Source organism: Rhinichthys klamathensis, unplaced genomic scaffold, assembly GCF_029890125.1.
Source record: "Rhinichthys klamathensis goyatoka isolate OS25496 unplaced genomic scaffold, OSU_Roscu_1.1 h1tg000356l_1, whole genome shotgun sequence".
Taxonomy (NCBI): domain Eukaryota; kingdom Metazoa; phylum Chordata; class Actinopteri; order Cypriniformes; family Leuciscidae; genus Rhinichthys; species Rhinichthys klamathensis.
In genome coordinates this window covers 76,197-95,290 of record NW_026606865.1, presented here as the reverse complement: position 1 = coordinate 95,290, position 19,094 = coordinate 76,197, and the positions used below count along the sequence as shown (strand labels likewise).

The window sequence follows — 19,094 nt, the reverse complement described above, 5'->3', positions numbered from 1 at the left end:
CTAGTATATTGGGCATCGAGTAAGCAAAAAGAGATCGCTAGTTAATACCATTAACAAGGCTCAAATTAGCCCCACACTAACACGGCAGCATAATGAGTGTCCTTACATGCAAACCGAAGCATTGAGAACTTTGTAAGTGTATAGACAGTTTAATAAGAAGATACTTTACACAGACAGTACAGTTAGCGCATACAGACAGCAGCCATCTTGGAAAACAGTCTCGCATAAGAGAAGCACTTAACGCAACAGAGAAAATAAAAAAATAAATATAATTTATCTTATCTTCAATATCTACACGTACTGTTCGCTCACTCTCGTGGTTCGATTGGTCGAGACTGTTTTCCAAGATGGCTCCTGTCTGTATGCGCTAACTGTACTGTCTGTGTAAAGTATCTTCTTATTAAACTGTCTATACACTTACAAAGTTCTCAATGCTTCGGTTTGCATGTAAGGACACTCATTATGCACTGTTCTGATAAATTGCTGTTTATCAGAACAGTGATAAATAAATGTTATTATATATGGTATACAAGTTACTGTTTAATCTTTCATTTTTTATCTTTCATTTTTTATCTTTCATTTTTAATCATGCACTGCAATGAAAACACATTTAAACAATTGATTAAATATAACAGCCAGCCTACAAATACAACTAAATAGCACGTGTATATTTTTTTCCTATTCTTTCTTTTAAAACATTTCATATTGTCCTGTTATTGCAATGTTTTCACACTATTGGCTGTCTCTCCGAGTTGTTTTGAGCATGATTGGTTATTCTGACTGTCATCCAGGAATCTGGCCAATGACAACTATGCGCGCCTTTACCAGTCAAGTTTGAATACGTCAGTTGAAGTGAGTGGGTGTCTGTGCTCCTGCTCGGGACCTACTTCGGTTTTGTGGCTTTTACATTGTTTAAAACATGGATTATTTTACATCGGACTGCTAAATGTTTATTTTGAGCGAGTTGCGGGATGTAAATGAAGAACAAACAAGGAATATGGACAACGAACAATGGACATATTGCAATCTACGGAAGGTAACGTAAATAACTTTTTATTTTATACAAATTCTAATACATCAAAATATAGTGTATTAAATTGAGAATCTAAACGCGATTAGAGAAATATTGATATTAGTACGGTATTCCAATGTATTAGGCTAATTATGTGCTGAGCTAGCATGTGTATTGTCAGCTAACTTAGTTTATGATAAAAAAATAAAATAAAACTCAGCATTGGAGCTTTACAATGAGTGAACTGAGAACATTGTCTCTTTAGACAGAAGAACTCGAACCACACTCCTTTACTCGAGTCTAGAAGAATCTGCAAACTAGGCTTTTAAATTGTTGATCGCGGGATTTAACGTTAAAGTTAGGCCTAACGTTATTGTCTTGGAGCTGGTGAGTCAATTTTGCAAGCTTTTGTAAATGTCTCTGTTAGTAGCCTAAGTAAAAACAAATAGCTAATATTGCTGTGTGTGTTTCCTTCATGATCCAGGCATTTTGGGAGTAACGTTAAATATTATCCAGCCACACGATCTTCAGATGGTGAGTATTGTCATAAAATACACGTGAAATAGAGGCAGAACATGGACACTCTGCTCAAAGGCACACTGGTTCAAACCCTCCAGACAATGTTTTATCTTCTATCTTCTTGAGTTTATACAGGCCTAGCTGACCCAAAAATAAATGTCTAACTTACTTTTGTGAAACACAAGAATGTTGGGAATAAAACAACTGTATGAGAAAAACAAAAACAAATAAGGCATTTCTCAAGATATCTTAATTATGGTTCTACATAAGAAACTCATACAGTTTCAACATGAGGGTGAGTAGGCTAAATAATGAGAGAACTTTTCTTTTTTTTTTGGATGAGCTGTTCTTTTAAGGACATTTGCTAAATTAACCATGGTTTTTATTATAGTAAAGGTGTAGAAACCATGTTTTTTTTATGGTGGATTGATTACAATAATTTATTACCATTTGGTTAGTGTCACAAAACATTGTTAATTTTAGTAAGGGTTCTCCAGATTTATATAACACATAACCTGTATAATTTATTTAAGGAACACATTCAAAATGGTCCTATGTCACCCAGATCAATAATTTATTAACGCACTTTTTAACTTTTTTTTTTTTTTAGATCAAGCATTGGAACAATGTTTACGGAGCAGAACAGGCACCAACAGAGAAACAAGTCCATCACTAGTAAGTATCCATTGCAGTATCTAAAACCGTAGTCAATTTTAAAGGCACAGTGCACTCCAAAATAAAAAAAAATCTATTTTTTCCCGTGCCATTCCAGATGTATATTTTCCACAAAGATTTTTTGAAAAATTATCCATTATTGTAAGCCAATATAATGCAAGTGCATGCACCAGAAACTTCATACAGTACAGCCTGCTGTGTTGTTCACACAAGATGTTTTCTGCATTTATCATGTGAGCTTTACAATGCTCTTGGACTTTTTCGACCTTCCGCATTTTGGTGTCTATTCACTTGCAGTATTTAACACAAACACAAGAGATGGATAATTTTTCTAAAAGTCTAGTTTATTTTTTCTAAAATGTGTTCATCTGAAGAAAGAAAATCACATACCCTTTCGGACGGCATAAGGTAGAGAAAATAAAGGGGGTATCAGTTTACTCTCCTTTAGCTACTATTTATAAACCTTACATGTGATTTAATAAATTTACAATTAAAGAGGTGTTCCAAGCAAACAGCTATGTGTGTTTATATTAGGGGTGTACGATTCAGAAAATGTCACGATTCCGATTTTTAGGCTCAAGATTCGATTCAATAGCGATTTTCGATGCAAAAACGATTCTCGATTTAAAAAAAACGATTCACAGTATGTAAATGTAGTTACTTTTCCTATGTAGGTATTAGGGATGTGCATCTCCATAACTGAGGCCGATGCGATACGCATGTCGATGCATAGCCAACGATACGATACATTAAAGATAGGCTACATATAAGCAGCTACCGATGCAATGCAATGCGATTCACTATTATTACGATGCGGTGCGATTTGATTTCAACTCAACGCGATGCGATTCAATGTAATACGATGCAATGGAGAAAAATATGATGCTATGCAATTCAATATTCAATTATTTTATTTATTTTGTTCATATTTTGTGCCATCTGACTTTTAACGCATGGCTCTTTCACATACAAAAGATTTGGTTTTCAAAACAAAAAAAAACATAGCGTTGCGACGTTCGTCTGTTATAGGACAACTTAGTTTGAATAAACGAGCAGACACTGCTACTTGCTCTACGTTTATTTAGAATTAACAGCCAGACAACTAGCAGTGACTTGAGCTTTCCATTAAATGAATCACACACAGTAAACAAATCCTTAAAGACCCACTCCGATGAAAATAATGTTTTTCTAGGTGTTAACATGTTCTTGTGGCATTTTTCTGATGTTAGAGGACATATCTTGAGAAAAATAAGCTTGTATTTCTGAGTATTTCTACATTCAAATGGCTGTGAATCAGTAGCAGACGCTAAAATGCCGGCTAAAATAGACTGGAGTTGTGACGTAGTAACTCCACTGGGCGTCTCCACACGCGATGTCTTGGAGTGAAATAATGATTGGTGATCGGTGATAACTTTGATTAACTTCGTATAATAATAATTAACGTGTATATAATACTGTTGCCCCACCGGTATTGGGGGTGTAAGCTAGCGGGAGAGACAGAGCTCTCAGCAACGGGCAGGGGGAGGGTCGTCTCCGTGCCAACGGCACCGCCCACAACGCAGAGGCGATTTGCTAATGAGCTACTGCCGCTCTGCTGAAGCGAAGTCCCAGAATACGGCACAGGTTTTGTGATTTTGGCTAAAAATGGCATAATCATAATTTAAAGACCACTGGGAATGTTTAAAAATAGCTCAAAATATGATCGGAGTGGGACTTTAACAAAAAAAAATCAAACAGGCCTATTCTGGTGGGTGCGGTGATGCGGTGGTGTAACATGTAAGGCTGGTGCTGCCAATAAGCACCTAAAATCTGTCACAAAGAACCGGCAAAAGTAATGATTATGAATATGTAAAATATAGCAATGAGATATTTTAATTGTTTATTAATAAACAAGTGTTTTCTTTGCCAGTGTCGGCTGCAAAGATGAAGTTGACGATGCTGACTCACGATCTTCGCAGTAGTCAACGCGCCAGAGAGAAATACACAATTCATACGGATTATCTGCTTATTACATAAGCAGAGAGCAGTCTGTATTCTTACGTTTTGAATTGTTCTGTTTAAAAGTAGACCTGTCTGTGAGGCAAGTAGGCTACCTTATATGCTGAGTTTCGGTTCATTTATGAGACGAGCTCCAGTTCACACGCCGGCGCCTCCGTGTTTATCGTCTGCTATATTTACTTCTTATTTATTAAATCCAGGCAATTGGTTGATGAAACATTGATTAATATTAAGATACAATTAATACAAAACTAAATGCACTTTAAAGAAAGGTTTTGTGCTTTCTGTTTGGTGTGTCTGTGAAATTTTTAAAGCATCTTTTAGTGCCGCGTTCAGAGCGCTCATGTCCGTAACATTGTTTTTTCCTCATAAATGCAAACCCAATTTTTTTTTTTTACAATTTTTTTTGTTCTTGTTAACTACAGTTAGGCCTACTCATAATTTGTATTCTGAATACGTAACGCTGGTATATGTATTCCGTTACTCCCCAACACTGATATTAGTATAACCTTATCTGCAATATATTTTAATAACACGGTTTTGGCGGTTATAGAGTTTATTGTGGCAAAAATTCATCTCAAACAAACATCACTGCGTAAGAGACACTCAGAGTCAAATTATATAAAATAGAAGTATTTATTCTTGCAAGAATAGGAGCAGTCTAATACACAGTTGTTACCCTGTGCAGAAGAGTGACACACCCCCAGACAGACTGAACTAGCTTTTATCTTAGTTTCAAGGCCTTCTTCCCCCCAGAGCCTTCCTCCCAGTAGTTTTCCATAGACGTCACTAGTTGGCCCACTAAGCTCCCCTGCACTAAGTGGCCTTCTGACATCTAGGTCAGAGGTCCTTGTTCGTCTGTTCTCTGGAGTGTCTCCCTCTTCTGCCTCCCCAGGTACATAAACAGAATCCTCTCTCACTACAAGTGAGAGACACACATGTGACATTCTTTGAATCATCTATATTTAACTAAAGATCAATGAATATCATTAAAATTGCCACCACAAGTTCTAATGACGGTGTTCAACTATAACCATCGGTCTCACGGTTATATAATAACCGTCACACCCCTAGTTTTAACATAAACAATAATAAAAATAAAAAACCTTTCACAAACAGGTCTTTGATAACTATTCAAATGTAAATAAATATATATGTTAGGGGTGTGACGGTTCACAAAATTCACGGTTCGGTACGTTTTTGATACAGCAAAAAGAAAGAAAAGCCAGAGAAATTTCCTTGATTTAATTTTTTTAATAATTTTTCATCAAAGTATGATAATTTTTTACTTTGAGCAGTGATGGAGCTACACTTGACTCTTCTTAGGAGCATATAAAACAAAAACAGCTCCTTGCTCCTTGAAAAAAATTAATTGTAATATTGTAGTAGTTATAAACAAAGGTTTATTTTATTTCAGATTAACATTTGAGGGCAGCAATTTTATTCATAATGTCGAAATAAAACCGACGTAACGTTACTTGAAAGCATTATAGCCTACTATTCCTGCCAAACTTCCATGGTTACAGTTAGTAGTGTTACTACAGTAAATCCATGGTGAATGTTGCTGATCTGTGGGCACTGGATAGTTCATTCATGGCACAATGTTTATTCCTGTTTTCCACGTCAGCGCTGTTTGATCCGTTAATAACGGAGAAATGTGAATGTTTCTCACTAGATCTCGCTGCGATATTATTACTTCAGTGGCAAATTCAACTGCTTTCTTTACTGGATCTCTTAGTGCTGTGTAGTAACAGTGTCGCTTGATCAAGACGCTGGATTGGTCCAAACTGATAAACGATCCGTCAACCACACAATAACGAGTAGCGCAGCTGCAGTTTCGTTCCGCTTACATTACGTTTGCTATTTGATGTTGGGCAATGTTGTGGTCGCGGCAGCATCTCTTACATTATGAGCACGCTTGCCACGCCCCTACATTTTAAATAACGAAATTTTGGTCAGCAGGAAAAATAGTCCAACAAACCGTTCGGTTTGTAATGCACACTGAACCGAAAGCCTCGTACCGAACGGTTCAATACGAATACGAAAATATATATGTATATGTGTGTGTGTGTATATATATATGTATGTGTGTGTGGAATGCTTTATATCAGGCTTGATGTAATTTTACTTGATTTGTGATTTAATAACTGTTTCATTTCATTGATTCGAGTACTAAAATTTTCTATGCATCTCTGCTGCAAGCTAAACCACAACAGTGGCGTTTGTATTTATTTATTTTACATGTGTATTTTTTTGCTTTGATTGTAGCTGCTGTCATGAAATGGGACCCAGCTGCAACAGAGGCCCAAATAAAGTCTGCAGCCGATCATCTGAAACATGCCCCCGGGAGAGTCGGGGCTTGCCGCTATAAATGAAGCTTGTGAAGCTTATAGCAGCCACATTTTGTTAATTGATATGTTATACTGTTTTAACAACATTTTATAGATTATTTAAAGGGAAATTGTGTTAATTTATAACTTTACTGTTCTGGCTTTTAAGTTTTGGTCCAGTAGAACAAAATAGTAATAAAATATATATTTTGAGATTTAAATAGTTGATTTCTTGGAGTGATCAGTTTGGTTTACAGGCAAATGGTAAGCAGTTTATTACAATTATATTGATAAGATATACAAATGCAAGACTTGTATATACACTACACAGTTCCCGTATTCAATTGAGTATTCAATATTATCAAAATTCTTTCAAATCTTATTTAGGTCTATGGTCTGTGTGTCTGCAGTTTCATGACACGACAACCATTAACAATGAGTAACTGGGTTTTTCTCAGTGAGAACTAACTCACTGCCACTGTTTTGAAGTAAAGATTTTTTAAAGTTGGATCCTTGCAAAATGCACAAATGGGATTTCCGTTTCAATATGGGTCTTTAACAGTCTTCTTTGACATTTATACTACAGAAAACGTGACTAATACAACTTTTATTCTGGCTGCCTTTAGATGTCTAACAATTACGTCTGTAGCATGTCTTTAATTGACGTCTAAACAATGTCCAAAATTTTTTTATAAAAAACGTTCATTCTGGCTCCTGTGAAGACGTCTTCTGGATGTCTAACAATTACGTCTGTAGCACGTCTTTAATTTACGTCTAAACAACGTCCAGAAAAGACGTATAAAAACCTTTCATTCTGGCTCCTGTGAAGACGTCTTCTGGATGTCTAACAATTACGTCTGTAGCACGTCTTTAATTTACGTCTATACAATGTCCAGAAAAGACGTATAAAAACCTTTCATTCTGGCTCCTGTAAAGACGTCTTCTGGATGTCTAACAATTACGTCTGTAGCACGTCTTTAATTTACGTCTATACAATGTCCAGAAAAGACGTATAAAAAACTTTCATTCTGGCTCCTGTAAAGACGTCTTCTGGATGTCTAACAATTACGTCTGTAGCACGTCTTTAATTTACGTCTAAACAACGTCCAGAAAAGACGTATAAAAACCTTTCATTCTGGCTCCTGTGAAGACGTCTTCTGGATGTCTAACAATTACGTCTGTAGCAAGTCTTTAATTTACGTCTATACAATGTCCAGAAAAGACGTATAAAAAACTTTCATTCTGGCTCCTGTGAGGACGTCTTCTGGATGTTTAAAAATTACGTCTGTAGCACGTCTTTAATTGACGTCTAAACAACGTCCAGAAAAGACGTATAAAAAACTTTCATTCTGGCTCCTGTGAGGACGTCTTCTGGATGTCTAACAATTACGTCTGTAGCACGTCTTTAATTTACGTCTAAACAACGTCCAGAAAAGACGTATAAAAAACTTTCATTCTGGCTCCTGTGAGGACGTCTTCTGGATGTTTAAAAATTACGTCTGTAGCACGTCTTTAATTGACGTCTAAACAACGTCCTGAAAAGACGTATAAAAAACTTTCATTCTGGCTCCTGTGAGGACGTCTTCTGGATGTCTAACAATTACGTCTTTTAGACGTATTATAGACGACTGTTTGCTCGCTGGGATATTTCTGTAATTCACAGAGGTCAAACACAAATATGCTGACTGAATAGATTGCTAGTTGAGAAACACTGCTTTAATTAATGTTTTTATGACGACTTTGTGAAAGGTTAACTAACGTTAAACAGCATGAGCCGTCTTCCAGCTGGCCAGTAAGTTATTTGGCAAATTTCATTCATACAGATCTGTATTATGCTATAGTTTTTGATAGTGTTATACATTTCTTACAGATAATCACGATGATCATTGCGTTTGTCTTACCGAATGTGGTAGCTTTATGCAATTACAGTTTGTCTATAGAGGGTATGCGCATGACGTCACCGTCGGCCGGAGTGAATGCGGTCACGCCCACAAGTGGCAAAAAGACTGAGCGGCAGCATTTGTTTTCAGTGTGAACGCCGTGAAAATCACACAAAACACATCTAAAACGGGAAAGAGCTTTGCGATTGACTGTACAACTAGATTTGACCAGAAATCTGAGGTACTGTATATTTTTACAGACTGCAAAAAGCTACAGAACAGACTATATTCTGCATAATTGGATGTTTTTAAATAAACACTGACAAAAAACTATACAAGTTTTAGGGCTGGACGATATGATGATATACAGTATAACATTAATGTAAGTGATCACTCGGATTTAGACCTATCTATATTGTATTTATATAAAACGTTTACAGGCAAATTGTCTTCATTTATTTCCCCGGCGTCGAAATCAGGCACATATAAATGTCAGGAAACACGATTCCTGGCTGCATGTCAATATCCATGGATCACTGGATCTTTGATAAGTTCTAAGGAACACTATATCGAGTCCAACTTTTAGTTTAAACTGATAATAGTTTGTTTTACTCGCGTTAACGCAGTTTCCCCTATTAACTCCAGTCACGCAGCAGCTCTTCTGCCACTCAGTCCCGCTGAGGGGGGCGTGTTCCGGCGGGGAAGTGACGTTAATGCATTCCCTCTATAAGCTTTTTTTTATTAATGCCGACAGTAAAATGTTGCCAGATATTGCTACGAAAACAAAATAATAATAATCCGAAATAAATTCAAAGCTTGTGTTTTGGAAATAAGATTAATATATCACTAACCCTAACATGCAACTTTCCACTTTAATAATTTCCTAAAGTGTCACATTAAATCAGAAAAAACAAGTCCAGAAGACTACTGCCACCTTTCCATTAGGTGGATCTGGCAACACGGAGGCTGCACGCGCGCCCTCACTCACAACGCACTCTCAAGCCCCGTTCACTGCGCTATAGCTTCTCGCAGCAACGTGCATTGCAAACACTCATATGAGGTGGTTTAAACAGCTAATTAATCATTCAGAGAGCTTGACATTTTATTTTTGAATGTAAAATATGACAGAGTTCCGGACCTCGGTCACCTCATAGCTGGCTACGGCCATGGACTTGTAACATATCGTTAGCACATACCGGGCATCACAAAAAAGTTTGTTACCTTCTGCAATTTTGCTAAAACCGTTTTGCTTTCCTCCCGCTTCCTGCTTTTTCAGCACCGCTTGGGTAGCTTCTCTGTCTGTCACTCTGTAGCCTACACTGTCTGTCAATAACTTATTTTTCTCCGTCAGTTTTTTGGTGCATTAGCATTGTCACTTTCGCACGCAGAAAGTGATATAATGGAATAGTCCAATGTAGTGAGGTGGGGGGCCCCTCCTGTCTGCGACACTAATGATTTGATGCCTTTTTTCGCAAATGTTTTTTAGAAATATATAATTTGCGAAAAGTAAAAAATAAATAAAAACTTAAGCATAATTTAATGGGGCATTTTGGGGGCCTCTAGGTAGCTCGGGGCCCAAGGCAATTGCCGACCTTTGCCTAATGGTTAAGTCCGCCCCTGTGCGCCTTATAATCCGGAGCACCTTATAGTGCGGAAAATACGGTATACTTTTTGGAAATATGACCGAGTTTTCACCGAAAAATGTCTGAACAAGTAAGTAACATCCACTTTTGTTCTGACCAACTAAGGGGGAAAAAAGCATAATCGCGCTGATTAAATCTAACAATCACTTATCATATCACGTCAAACCGTGCAAATAATACTTTGTTCTCAAATTGTAAATGTTAACAACATCAGCATTGCGGGACATTTAAAGCCCTTCCGATATTATCCTTGTTTTCGCATGGGCCGTTGCAGTTTTTTTTTTTTCTGTAGCCACTCCGAAGTCCGAACGAAGTCTTTTGCATTTTACAGCGGGTGAGTCTCCAGTTGTCGCTGGTGATTGTCGTTTGAACCTTTCTGGATCCGCCATCAAATTGATAAGTTTAATTATCAAGTGCTGGGAGAAAAGGAGAAGTTTCCCGCGGAAATCCACCAGTACCACTGGAATTAAAAACATTATTACAAGCTTACCATTTTGAGTCGAGCTACGGCAAGCAGAGAGTTTTGAACACTGGCTGGTTATGTACTTGCTCAAAAAATTATTTTGGATCATTTTTAACCAAAAAAAGTTACGGACTGCAGCTTTAAATGCACCTCTGAAGTACTTTATGCGCTCCTAAACTTTTTTAATTAGAAGTATGAGCTTCTTGGGGAAAAAAGTAAGCATCAAGCCCTAAAAATGTGCACATTATAGCTGAAAATATGCTTCAGTTATTCAGTATGCTTCAGTTGATCTGCATCTGTGATCTTGGGCAAAGGAAAACGTGACAAGTCACTCGCATTTAAATTATGTGATAGTCAAGCGATGATAAAATGATGGCCCACTGCTTAATATGTGCATCTGCAAAGGTCAGTAGCGGTCTTTGATCAGTCATCAAATTGAACTGTCTGCCCCAAAGATATTGAAGGCATTTTTTTTACTGCAGATATAAGACTCACTTCTTCTATCTTGAATTGTGAATACATTTTCTCTGCTGGAGTACTGTATGTGATTTATATACAACTGGATGATCTTCACCATTTGGTTTTATATTCTGAAGGACAGCGCCAGTTTTACAGGCTGAGACAAATGACAATCACAATGAACTAATACTTTGTCACCGTTCAGCGGTTCTTTACATTTGTTGAAAGCATTTTTCTTTTGTATTCCAACTCTAGACTGTAAAAAATGATATTAACGGTAACAGACTGTAAAAATGCTACAGTGAAAAAACATTAATTGGTTAACAGAAAGTTTCCGTACTCTATACGGTAAATGACTGTAATAAATCTAACTGTACATTTCACAGTAATTTTCTACAGTAAAATTTTACAGTAAAATACTATTAAATTGACAGTTTTAGGAAGTGAATTAATTGTATAATTTACAGTGAAAAACTGTAAACTGGGATTCCCACAATTCCCTGCATGACACATTTGATGTATTTTGATTGAAATAACTGATTTCTAATCAGTTGTGTACATTAGAGTTTTATGTTACATCTAGTGTTGGTAAATTAATGTTTATTTATTATGTGTGTTATGATGGTGTTTAGTGTTTGTGTGAATGACACTGCAGCTTCTACTGTATATTAGTATTGACCGCTTGTGAAAAAGCTGGTTTGTGATGAGCTGGGATTCATCATGTGACGTTCATCACTACTGTGTTTGGTGGTTGTCAGTGTACAAAGGTACAAAACAGATATTAGTACTTCAATAGGTACTTTTACTGTAAATTTAAATTAAGTCTGTAAAACCTCAAATGTTGCTACCGTATTTTTTTATGGTACATTTCTGGCATCCACATATGCCTTTTTTTTTTAACCGAAAATTTAACATAATATTTTTTACAGTGTTATGCAACTTGCTCTTTTAGAAATCTGTAACTGGTGCCAAGATTGTCCTTAGGTGTGGTATGAAGCATCCACCCAAATGTGCACCAAAATATATTTTTTTCACACAATTTTAACTTCTCAAATGTCCCTCTATAGGGACAAAACTGGATGTAGAGACATTCTGGTGAACTTTGAAACTTGCACAGTATGCACTGCAGATGGACAGGGGTGAACTACTTTCAAACTATTTAAACTGATATTTTAAACTTGTATATAAACTCCATTGGTAACTGCCTAAACACATTGGTAAATATATAAACTCCATTGGTAACTGCTTAAATTACACACAGATTGGTAAATATATAAACTCCATTGGTAACTGCTTAAATTACATACAGATTGGTAAATATATAAACTCCATTGGTAACTGCCTAAATTACATACAGATTGGGAAATATATAAACTCCATTGGTAACTGCCTAAATTACATACAGATTGGGAAATATATAAACTCCATTGGTAACTGCTTAAATTACATAAACATTGGGAAATATATAAACTCCATTGGTAACTGCTTAAATTACATACAGATTGTGAAATATATAAACTCCATTGGTAACTGCCTAAATTACATACACATTGGGAAATATATAAACTCCATTGGTAACTGCTTAAATTACAGATTGGGAAATATATAAACTCCATTGGTAACTGCCTAAATTACATACAGATTGGGAAATATATAAACTCCATTGGTAACTGCTTAAATTACATACAGATTGGGAAATCTATAAACTCCATTGGTAACTGCCTAAATTACATACAGATTGGGAAATATATAAACTCCATTGGTAACTGCCTAAATTACATACAGATTGGGAAATATATAAACTCCATTGGTAACTGCCTAAATTACAGATTGGTAAATATATAAACTCCATTGGTAACTGCTTAAATTACAGATTGGTAAATATATAAACTCCATTGGTAACTGCTTAAATTACAGATTGGTAAATATATAAACTCCATTGGTAACTGCCTAAATTACATACAGATTGGGAAATATATAAACTCCATTGGTAACTGCTTAAATTACATGAACATTGGGAAATATATAAACTCCATTGGTAACTGCCTAAATTACATACAGATTGGTAAATATATAAACTCCATTGGTAACTGCTTAAATTACATGAACATTGGGAAATATATAAACTCCATTGGTAACTGCTTAAATTACAGATTGGGAAATATATAAACTCCATTGGTAACTGCTTAAATTACATACAGATTGGGAAATATATAAACTCCATTGGTAACTGCCTAAATTACATACAGATTGGGAAATATATAAACTCCATTGGTAACTGCTTAAATTACATACAGATTGGGAAATATATAAACTCCATTGGTAACTGCCTAAATTACATACAGATTGGGAAATATATAAACTCCATTGGTAACTGCTTAAATTACATACAGATTGGGAAATATATAAACTCCATTGGTAACTGCCTAAATTACATACAGATTGGGAAATATATAAACTCTATTGGTAACTGCTTAAATTACATACACATTGGGAAACCTAATGCCCAAATAAAATAGTTTGTATTTTTATCACCTTCAATTTGCCTCTTTCATCAGGCCATTCCCTACAGCAACTATGTCTATGGTTCACCCTGAGAAGCAAGGCAGTTCCCGATCACTCTTTCTGCCGACTGTTTCCAAAGTTGTAAGTGCTTCTTCATGCATGGCTAACAGGAGGCAAACCTCCTCCTCTAATCCCACTTTTTAAATGAAGAAAGAGCTTCTGAATTCCCAATGGAGGTGAAATGACGGATTGAATAGACTTCACTGCCCGATGGATCCCCTTCTGAGATCAGTGTTCATGTGGTTTTTATGGTCTTGGATTTCTGTTGTGCAGCTTTAAAAAGAAATGTGCCCAAAAACGTAGGCTATGAACTCATCAGGGTCGCCAGGGCTACCAATGCAAGTAGAAGTTTTGTCTTCCCGTTTTTTTATTTATTTAAATCAACCTCTCACTTGGTTGTAAAAAGTTCTATTCTATAGAGTCTTTGAATGGGTTGGCACAGAGTAAGAGGGTTGAGTCAGAATCTTAAAGCAGAAAAATTTTGGTTTTATCCTAGTAGTAATTTGGCAAATATCCCTGATGCTGCTGTGAAGTTAAAGGCACAATATGTAGGTTTTTTTCGCCACAAGAGGGCGCAGTTTCCAACAATAACAAAGCCGTAGGTTGATGACGCAGTGATGAGCTGAATGATGGGACTTGCTGTCAAGCTGATGGATCTAATAATGACAGATATCACACGCGAGTCCCGCGGATATAAAGGAATAAGGACATTTAATTCTACCGAACTACCTGCAAATGCTGGATTACTCACACAGGTCAGTTTATTAGACGAATTAAACTTGTGAGGTAACGCAGCGCTGCTTCACGTGGTCTAACGTTACACTATCACACTAAACGGCATTTAAATGTGTGTTGAAAGTTATAATGTTATACCACGTGTTAGTTTGTTTGCTATACGAAACTAGCAGTAAGCTAGATCAACATTAAAATAACATACTGACCATATTCTAACATTTCATCTTGTTGAGCTAACGTTATGTAACATTGATTTGTTTTATGTACATTTGCTCACCTGTCTAATAAAGCTGTCAAGTCGTGACTCGTGAAGCTCTGGCGAGTCCAAGTTAGTCGCGGACGCTAGCTCTCGGGATCTCAAAAACGCCACGCTGATATTGATCCTCATTTTAGTTCTCCTTGTTTGTCCCAAAGTCTGCTTGCCATGGTCTATGTTTGAAAGAAACAAGAACTGCGTGCCGCTAAACGCTACGCACTTCGCAGTTGTCCACGTCTGTCACCATGGTTACGTCATGGCTATGGCAGTACGAGCGGAAACCGAGGATAGCGCGAGATTGCGTCATTGACACGCGACAATTTTTTTCCGGGACGGACACTTATTTAAAATTGGAATTTCTCTGAAATAAAAAATCTTTGGAGACTTTTGGGATATTGTAAGTACACAACTGCAGGAAATACATCACACTGTGCAAGTGAATTTTGGATATTTTATTACAAAATTCTTACATATTGTACCTTTAATGGTGTTGTTAACATAAAGTGAGCACATCTGTTTTCGAGCATATATACCCTTACAAAAATAGTATACTTCAAGTTCATTTTATGAAAGGGATAGTTCACCCAAAAATCTCAATTCTGTCTTCATTTACTGTCCATGCTATGGAAGATCCATTACTGTTTGGTTTTAAACATTCTTAAAAATATCTTCTTTTGGATTCAGCAGAAGAGAGAAATTCATACAGGTTTGAACAACTTGAGGGTGAGTAAATGATTTTTTTTTCACCCATTTTTGGGTGAACTATCCCTTTAAGTATATACTTAAGTAAAGTTCAAGTATATTTTTTTAGTATACTTTATGTATTAAGTATACTAATATCAATATACTTGTAACTATTTCAGTACTACTTGGGACTAAATTGGCCCACTTTTTAGTGTATAAGTATACTTTTAAGAATAATTGAAGTGTAACAGTAGTAAACTTTGAGTACACAACTAGTTTTCAACTACACTTTTTGTTTGTACTGCAACTTGTGAACTTGTAGGTAGGTATACTGATAGTTTACTAGTCAAATACTTGTAGCACATTTTATAGTTTATGAAAGTACACTTTGAAGTATACTCTGTTAACTCCTGTTTAGTAGTTTTATACTGCAAGTATACTTGTTCCTATTTAGTTTTTCATTTTATATATTTGAAATATACCTTTAACTGTACTTTAATTATTTTCCCTCCTGCTTTTATATATCTCTCTCTCTCTCTATATATATATATTTAATTTTCCCGTCAGCTGCAGCATTTTTGATTATTCTAAGCAAAAAGCTGAGTAAATTGCTTTTTTGTCAGACTTCGTCCGGATCGGATTCAAACGATGGGCGATGATTGTTTGCATAATGTGTGTGTGAGCAATGCTTCTAATACATGAAAACATGTATTGCCGGAAAATTCCGTCATAAAGCGTTGTGTCATAAAGGATGTAAGATTTCAATGGCGAGGAAAGATTTAAAGGGATAGTTCACCCTAAAATGAAAATTAAGTCATCATTTACTCACCCTGGTGTTGTTCTAATGCCGTATGCCCTTCTATCTTTTATGGACCACAAAAGGATTTTCTTTTTTTAAATGTCTCGCTCACACTCGTCCATATAATGGCAGTGAATAGCGACCAGCATCGAGCTTTTAAAAAAGACACAAAAGTATCAGAATGATCCCATGCCGTATACGATAGGGTTTAGTAAAAAACAAACGAAATTGAATGTATTATTTAATGAAATTTTTTACTTAATGCATGATCTGATGAAGAGAAAGCAAATGCAAAGCAAGTGTTCTTAACACTCTAAAAAAATGCTGGGTTGTTTTAACCCAATTTTGGGTCAAACATGGACAAACCCAAATGTTGGGTTAAAAATGAAATTTAAAAATGTAACCCAACGGCTAGGTTTGTCCATATTTTACCCAAATTTGGGTTAAAACAACCCAGCATTTTTTAGAGTGAAGAACACTTGCTTTGCATTTGCTTTCTCTTCATCAGATCATCCATTAAGTAAAACATTTGAACCCGAGTGTTGTCAACTTTTATTCTCTCATATCCTGTAATTTTCTCCTCTCATTCTATCATGTCCTATTCACCTCTCTATCCCCCCTTTCTCTCTTTTCTCCCTCTCGGTTTAATCCAGATTTCCACTGTAATCCCTTCATTTCATGTAAGGATCAGCCATCACACACACACGGAGGCTTAAACACCCTCTGCAGATGTAGTGGATCTGCTGTCTCTCACCCAGCGCCGGCCCTCACATTTTAGGGGCCCTAAGCAGTTTTATAAAAGGGACCTCATACGGTTACACCTTATAACCCCCATTCACCAATCCTACTGACACCTTTATTGTAAAGTTTTACCAAATTGTCATCCTTCAGTGATGAACTTAATTTCACCAAGTGCAACTTATTTGTCTATCCTGGAACAACATTTCAGTCAACCAATCAGATTTGAGGGACAAGTTTCCATAGGTTTACAATCAGGTTTGGTGCTTCGACATCAGTGTTATTCAACTATCATTTCCCTCTGATATTACGCATAACGTATGTGTAGGGTTTAGGGGTAGGACTACATTTTTCGACGTTCCACGATCAACAAAATATGTCAAAATCACGGTGACCCTTACTCAAGATATAAATCTGAAGATATATTTACTTATTAAGCAAACTTTTACCATTTTAAAAGAGTTTGCTCTGAGAGAAATGTATCAAAATTTAGTGAGATTAATTCTTTAATAAAGCAATATGAAAATGAAAATAGAGAATATATTGTCACGGGTAGTGACCAGTGCACATCGAGCAAACAATCCTTTAATACATATAAATCCAAATGGCACTGGTAAACTCAGGGAACGGGTATTACAACCAAGTTACAAACAATTCAGGACAAATAACTGACTGAAACTGAGGGCTTATAAGTGCAAGGGCAAACGAGTTCATTCATGAGGTAACACGGGAATGGGTGAATCCTACGAAACAGGAAAACTATAAGGAAAACAGCAACTTTGACACTTCAAAAAGAACCTAAAGAGTTTGTAAAAGTAATCCATATGAATTGAGAGGTTTAGTGCAAATTTTCTCGATCAGAGAGACTCGATCACTTTATATGAATTTAGGCTTTTATTCACATATAAACAGGGCCTAAACTAACTTTTTTTCCTTTCAGTGGCATTGCATTGGTTGTCATTTTTATATTAAATGTGCAAAAGTTCTGATGCGATTTATCTTTATTGAATTTTTTTCATTACAAAGCCGAGCGGTTTTAAGAGGGGTTTGTATACTTTTTATATCAACTGTGTCCATTATATCCTGTAATAATATTAGACTGTAGAATTCTGTTATTTACAAATCAGAATATAAGTAGGCCTACAACTAATCTAGAATCTAAATAATGCTGAAATATGCAATTTGAGTGACAGCCACGCTATTCAGCAAGTAACAGTGCAGATATTGGATAATAATTATGTATATATTGTTTATATTAGTGCACAGCACACCCACTTAATGAATTTTCTTAATAAAATAATGTAAAGTAAGTTTTTTTCTTTTAATATTTTTATTCACAGTATTCTTAAACGCAATGCCATACTAGATGCAATGCAATGGAATATAGTCACTCCTCTGCGAGTCAAACCTTATATCGCATTTAGTTATATTTACAATATAGTACTTTACTGCTTAAGTAAATCTCTGTAACTGAAGCAAAACAATGTAAAAGTTTATTTGAGTGTTGGCGCTCCTCTGATGGGCAGCTGCAGTGTCGTACTGTTCCAGCAGGTGGCAGTGTGTTGTACTCATGAGTGTGTGTGTGTGTGTGTGTGTGTGTGTGTGTGTGTGTGTGTGCTTTAGGTGACCATTCTACGAGGAAAGGACGGCTTCGGCTTCACCATCTGCTCTGACTCGCCTGTTCGTATACAAGCAGTCGATCCAGGCAAGAACTGCTCTGGTGTGTGTGTGTGTGTGTGTGTGTCAGAGGATGCTGAACTGAAGGCTGGGAATGTGTGGTTTTTCTGCGTCATGGGTTATTAAGCATCACAGTCAAACATGGGTCAATGTGTGTGTGAGTTTAAGGCTACATGAGTCACAGCTGAGTAACACTCACTGTCGTCTTTATAAATGTTGTGTGTGTGTGTGTGTGTCATGTCCTCAAAGATGGCAATATCCGAAATCCTTGTGGGGACATTTTTGATTTTTTGAAAACGTAAAAATGCTAAATGTTTTCTGTGATGGGTTTGAGGATAGAATATACAGTTTGTACTGTATAAAACCATTAGCTATGTCTATGGAAAGTCCCCATAAAACATGGAAACCCAACGTGTGTGTGTTTGTTCTCTCAGGTGGGCCAGCGCATCAGGCTGGTTTGCAGCAGTTGGACACTGTTTTGCAGTTAAACGGTCAGCCTGTCAAACATTGGAAGTGTGTAGATCTTGCACATGCTATTAGGTACATAACACTATAGTTGTGAAGATCAAATTATTCATAATAATTCACTCAGGCACACTGTACGCATAAGCTGTACTAAAAGAAACGCAGTTTATGACCTTTACCTGATTAAAGACCTTTG

General features: G+C 36.3%; 1 protein-coding gene across 1 annotated transcript in view; it reads left to right on the top strand.

Annotated features, from left to right (window-relative positions):
* The window catches only part of LOC130069109 (regulator of G-protein signaling 3-like), a gene marked incomplete at its 3' end in the record, with an annotated part of 103,438 nt that overhangs the window by 31,551 nt on the left and 52,793 nt on the right, over positions 1-19,094 (top strand). Inside the window, exons 3-4 of the mRNA XM_056232829.1 lie at positions 18,380-18,476; positions 18,868-18,973. Coding sequence (XP_056088804.1) covers positions 18,380-18,476; positions 18,868-18,973 — 203 coding nt within the window. The remainder of the gene's footprint in view (positions 1-18,379; positions 18,477-18,867; positions 18,974-19,094) is intronic.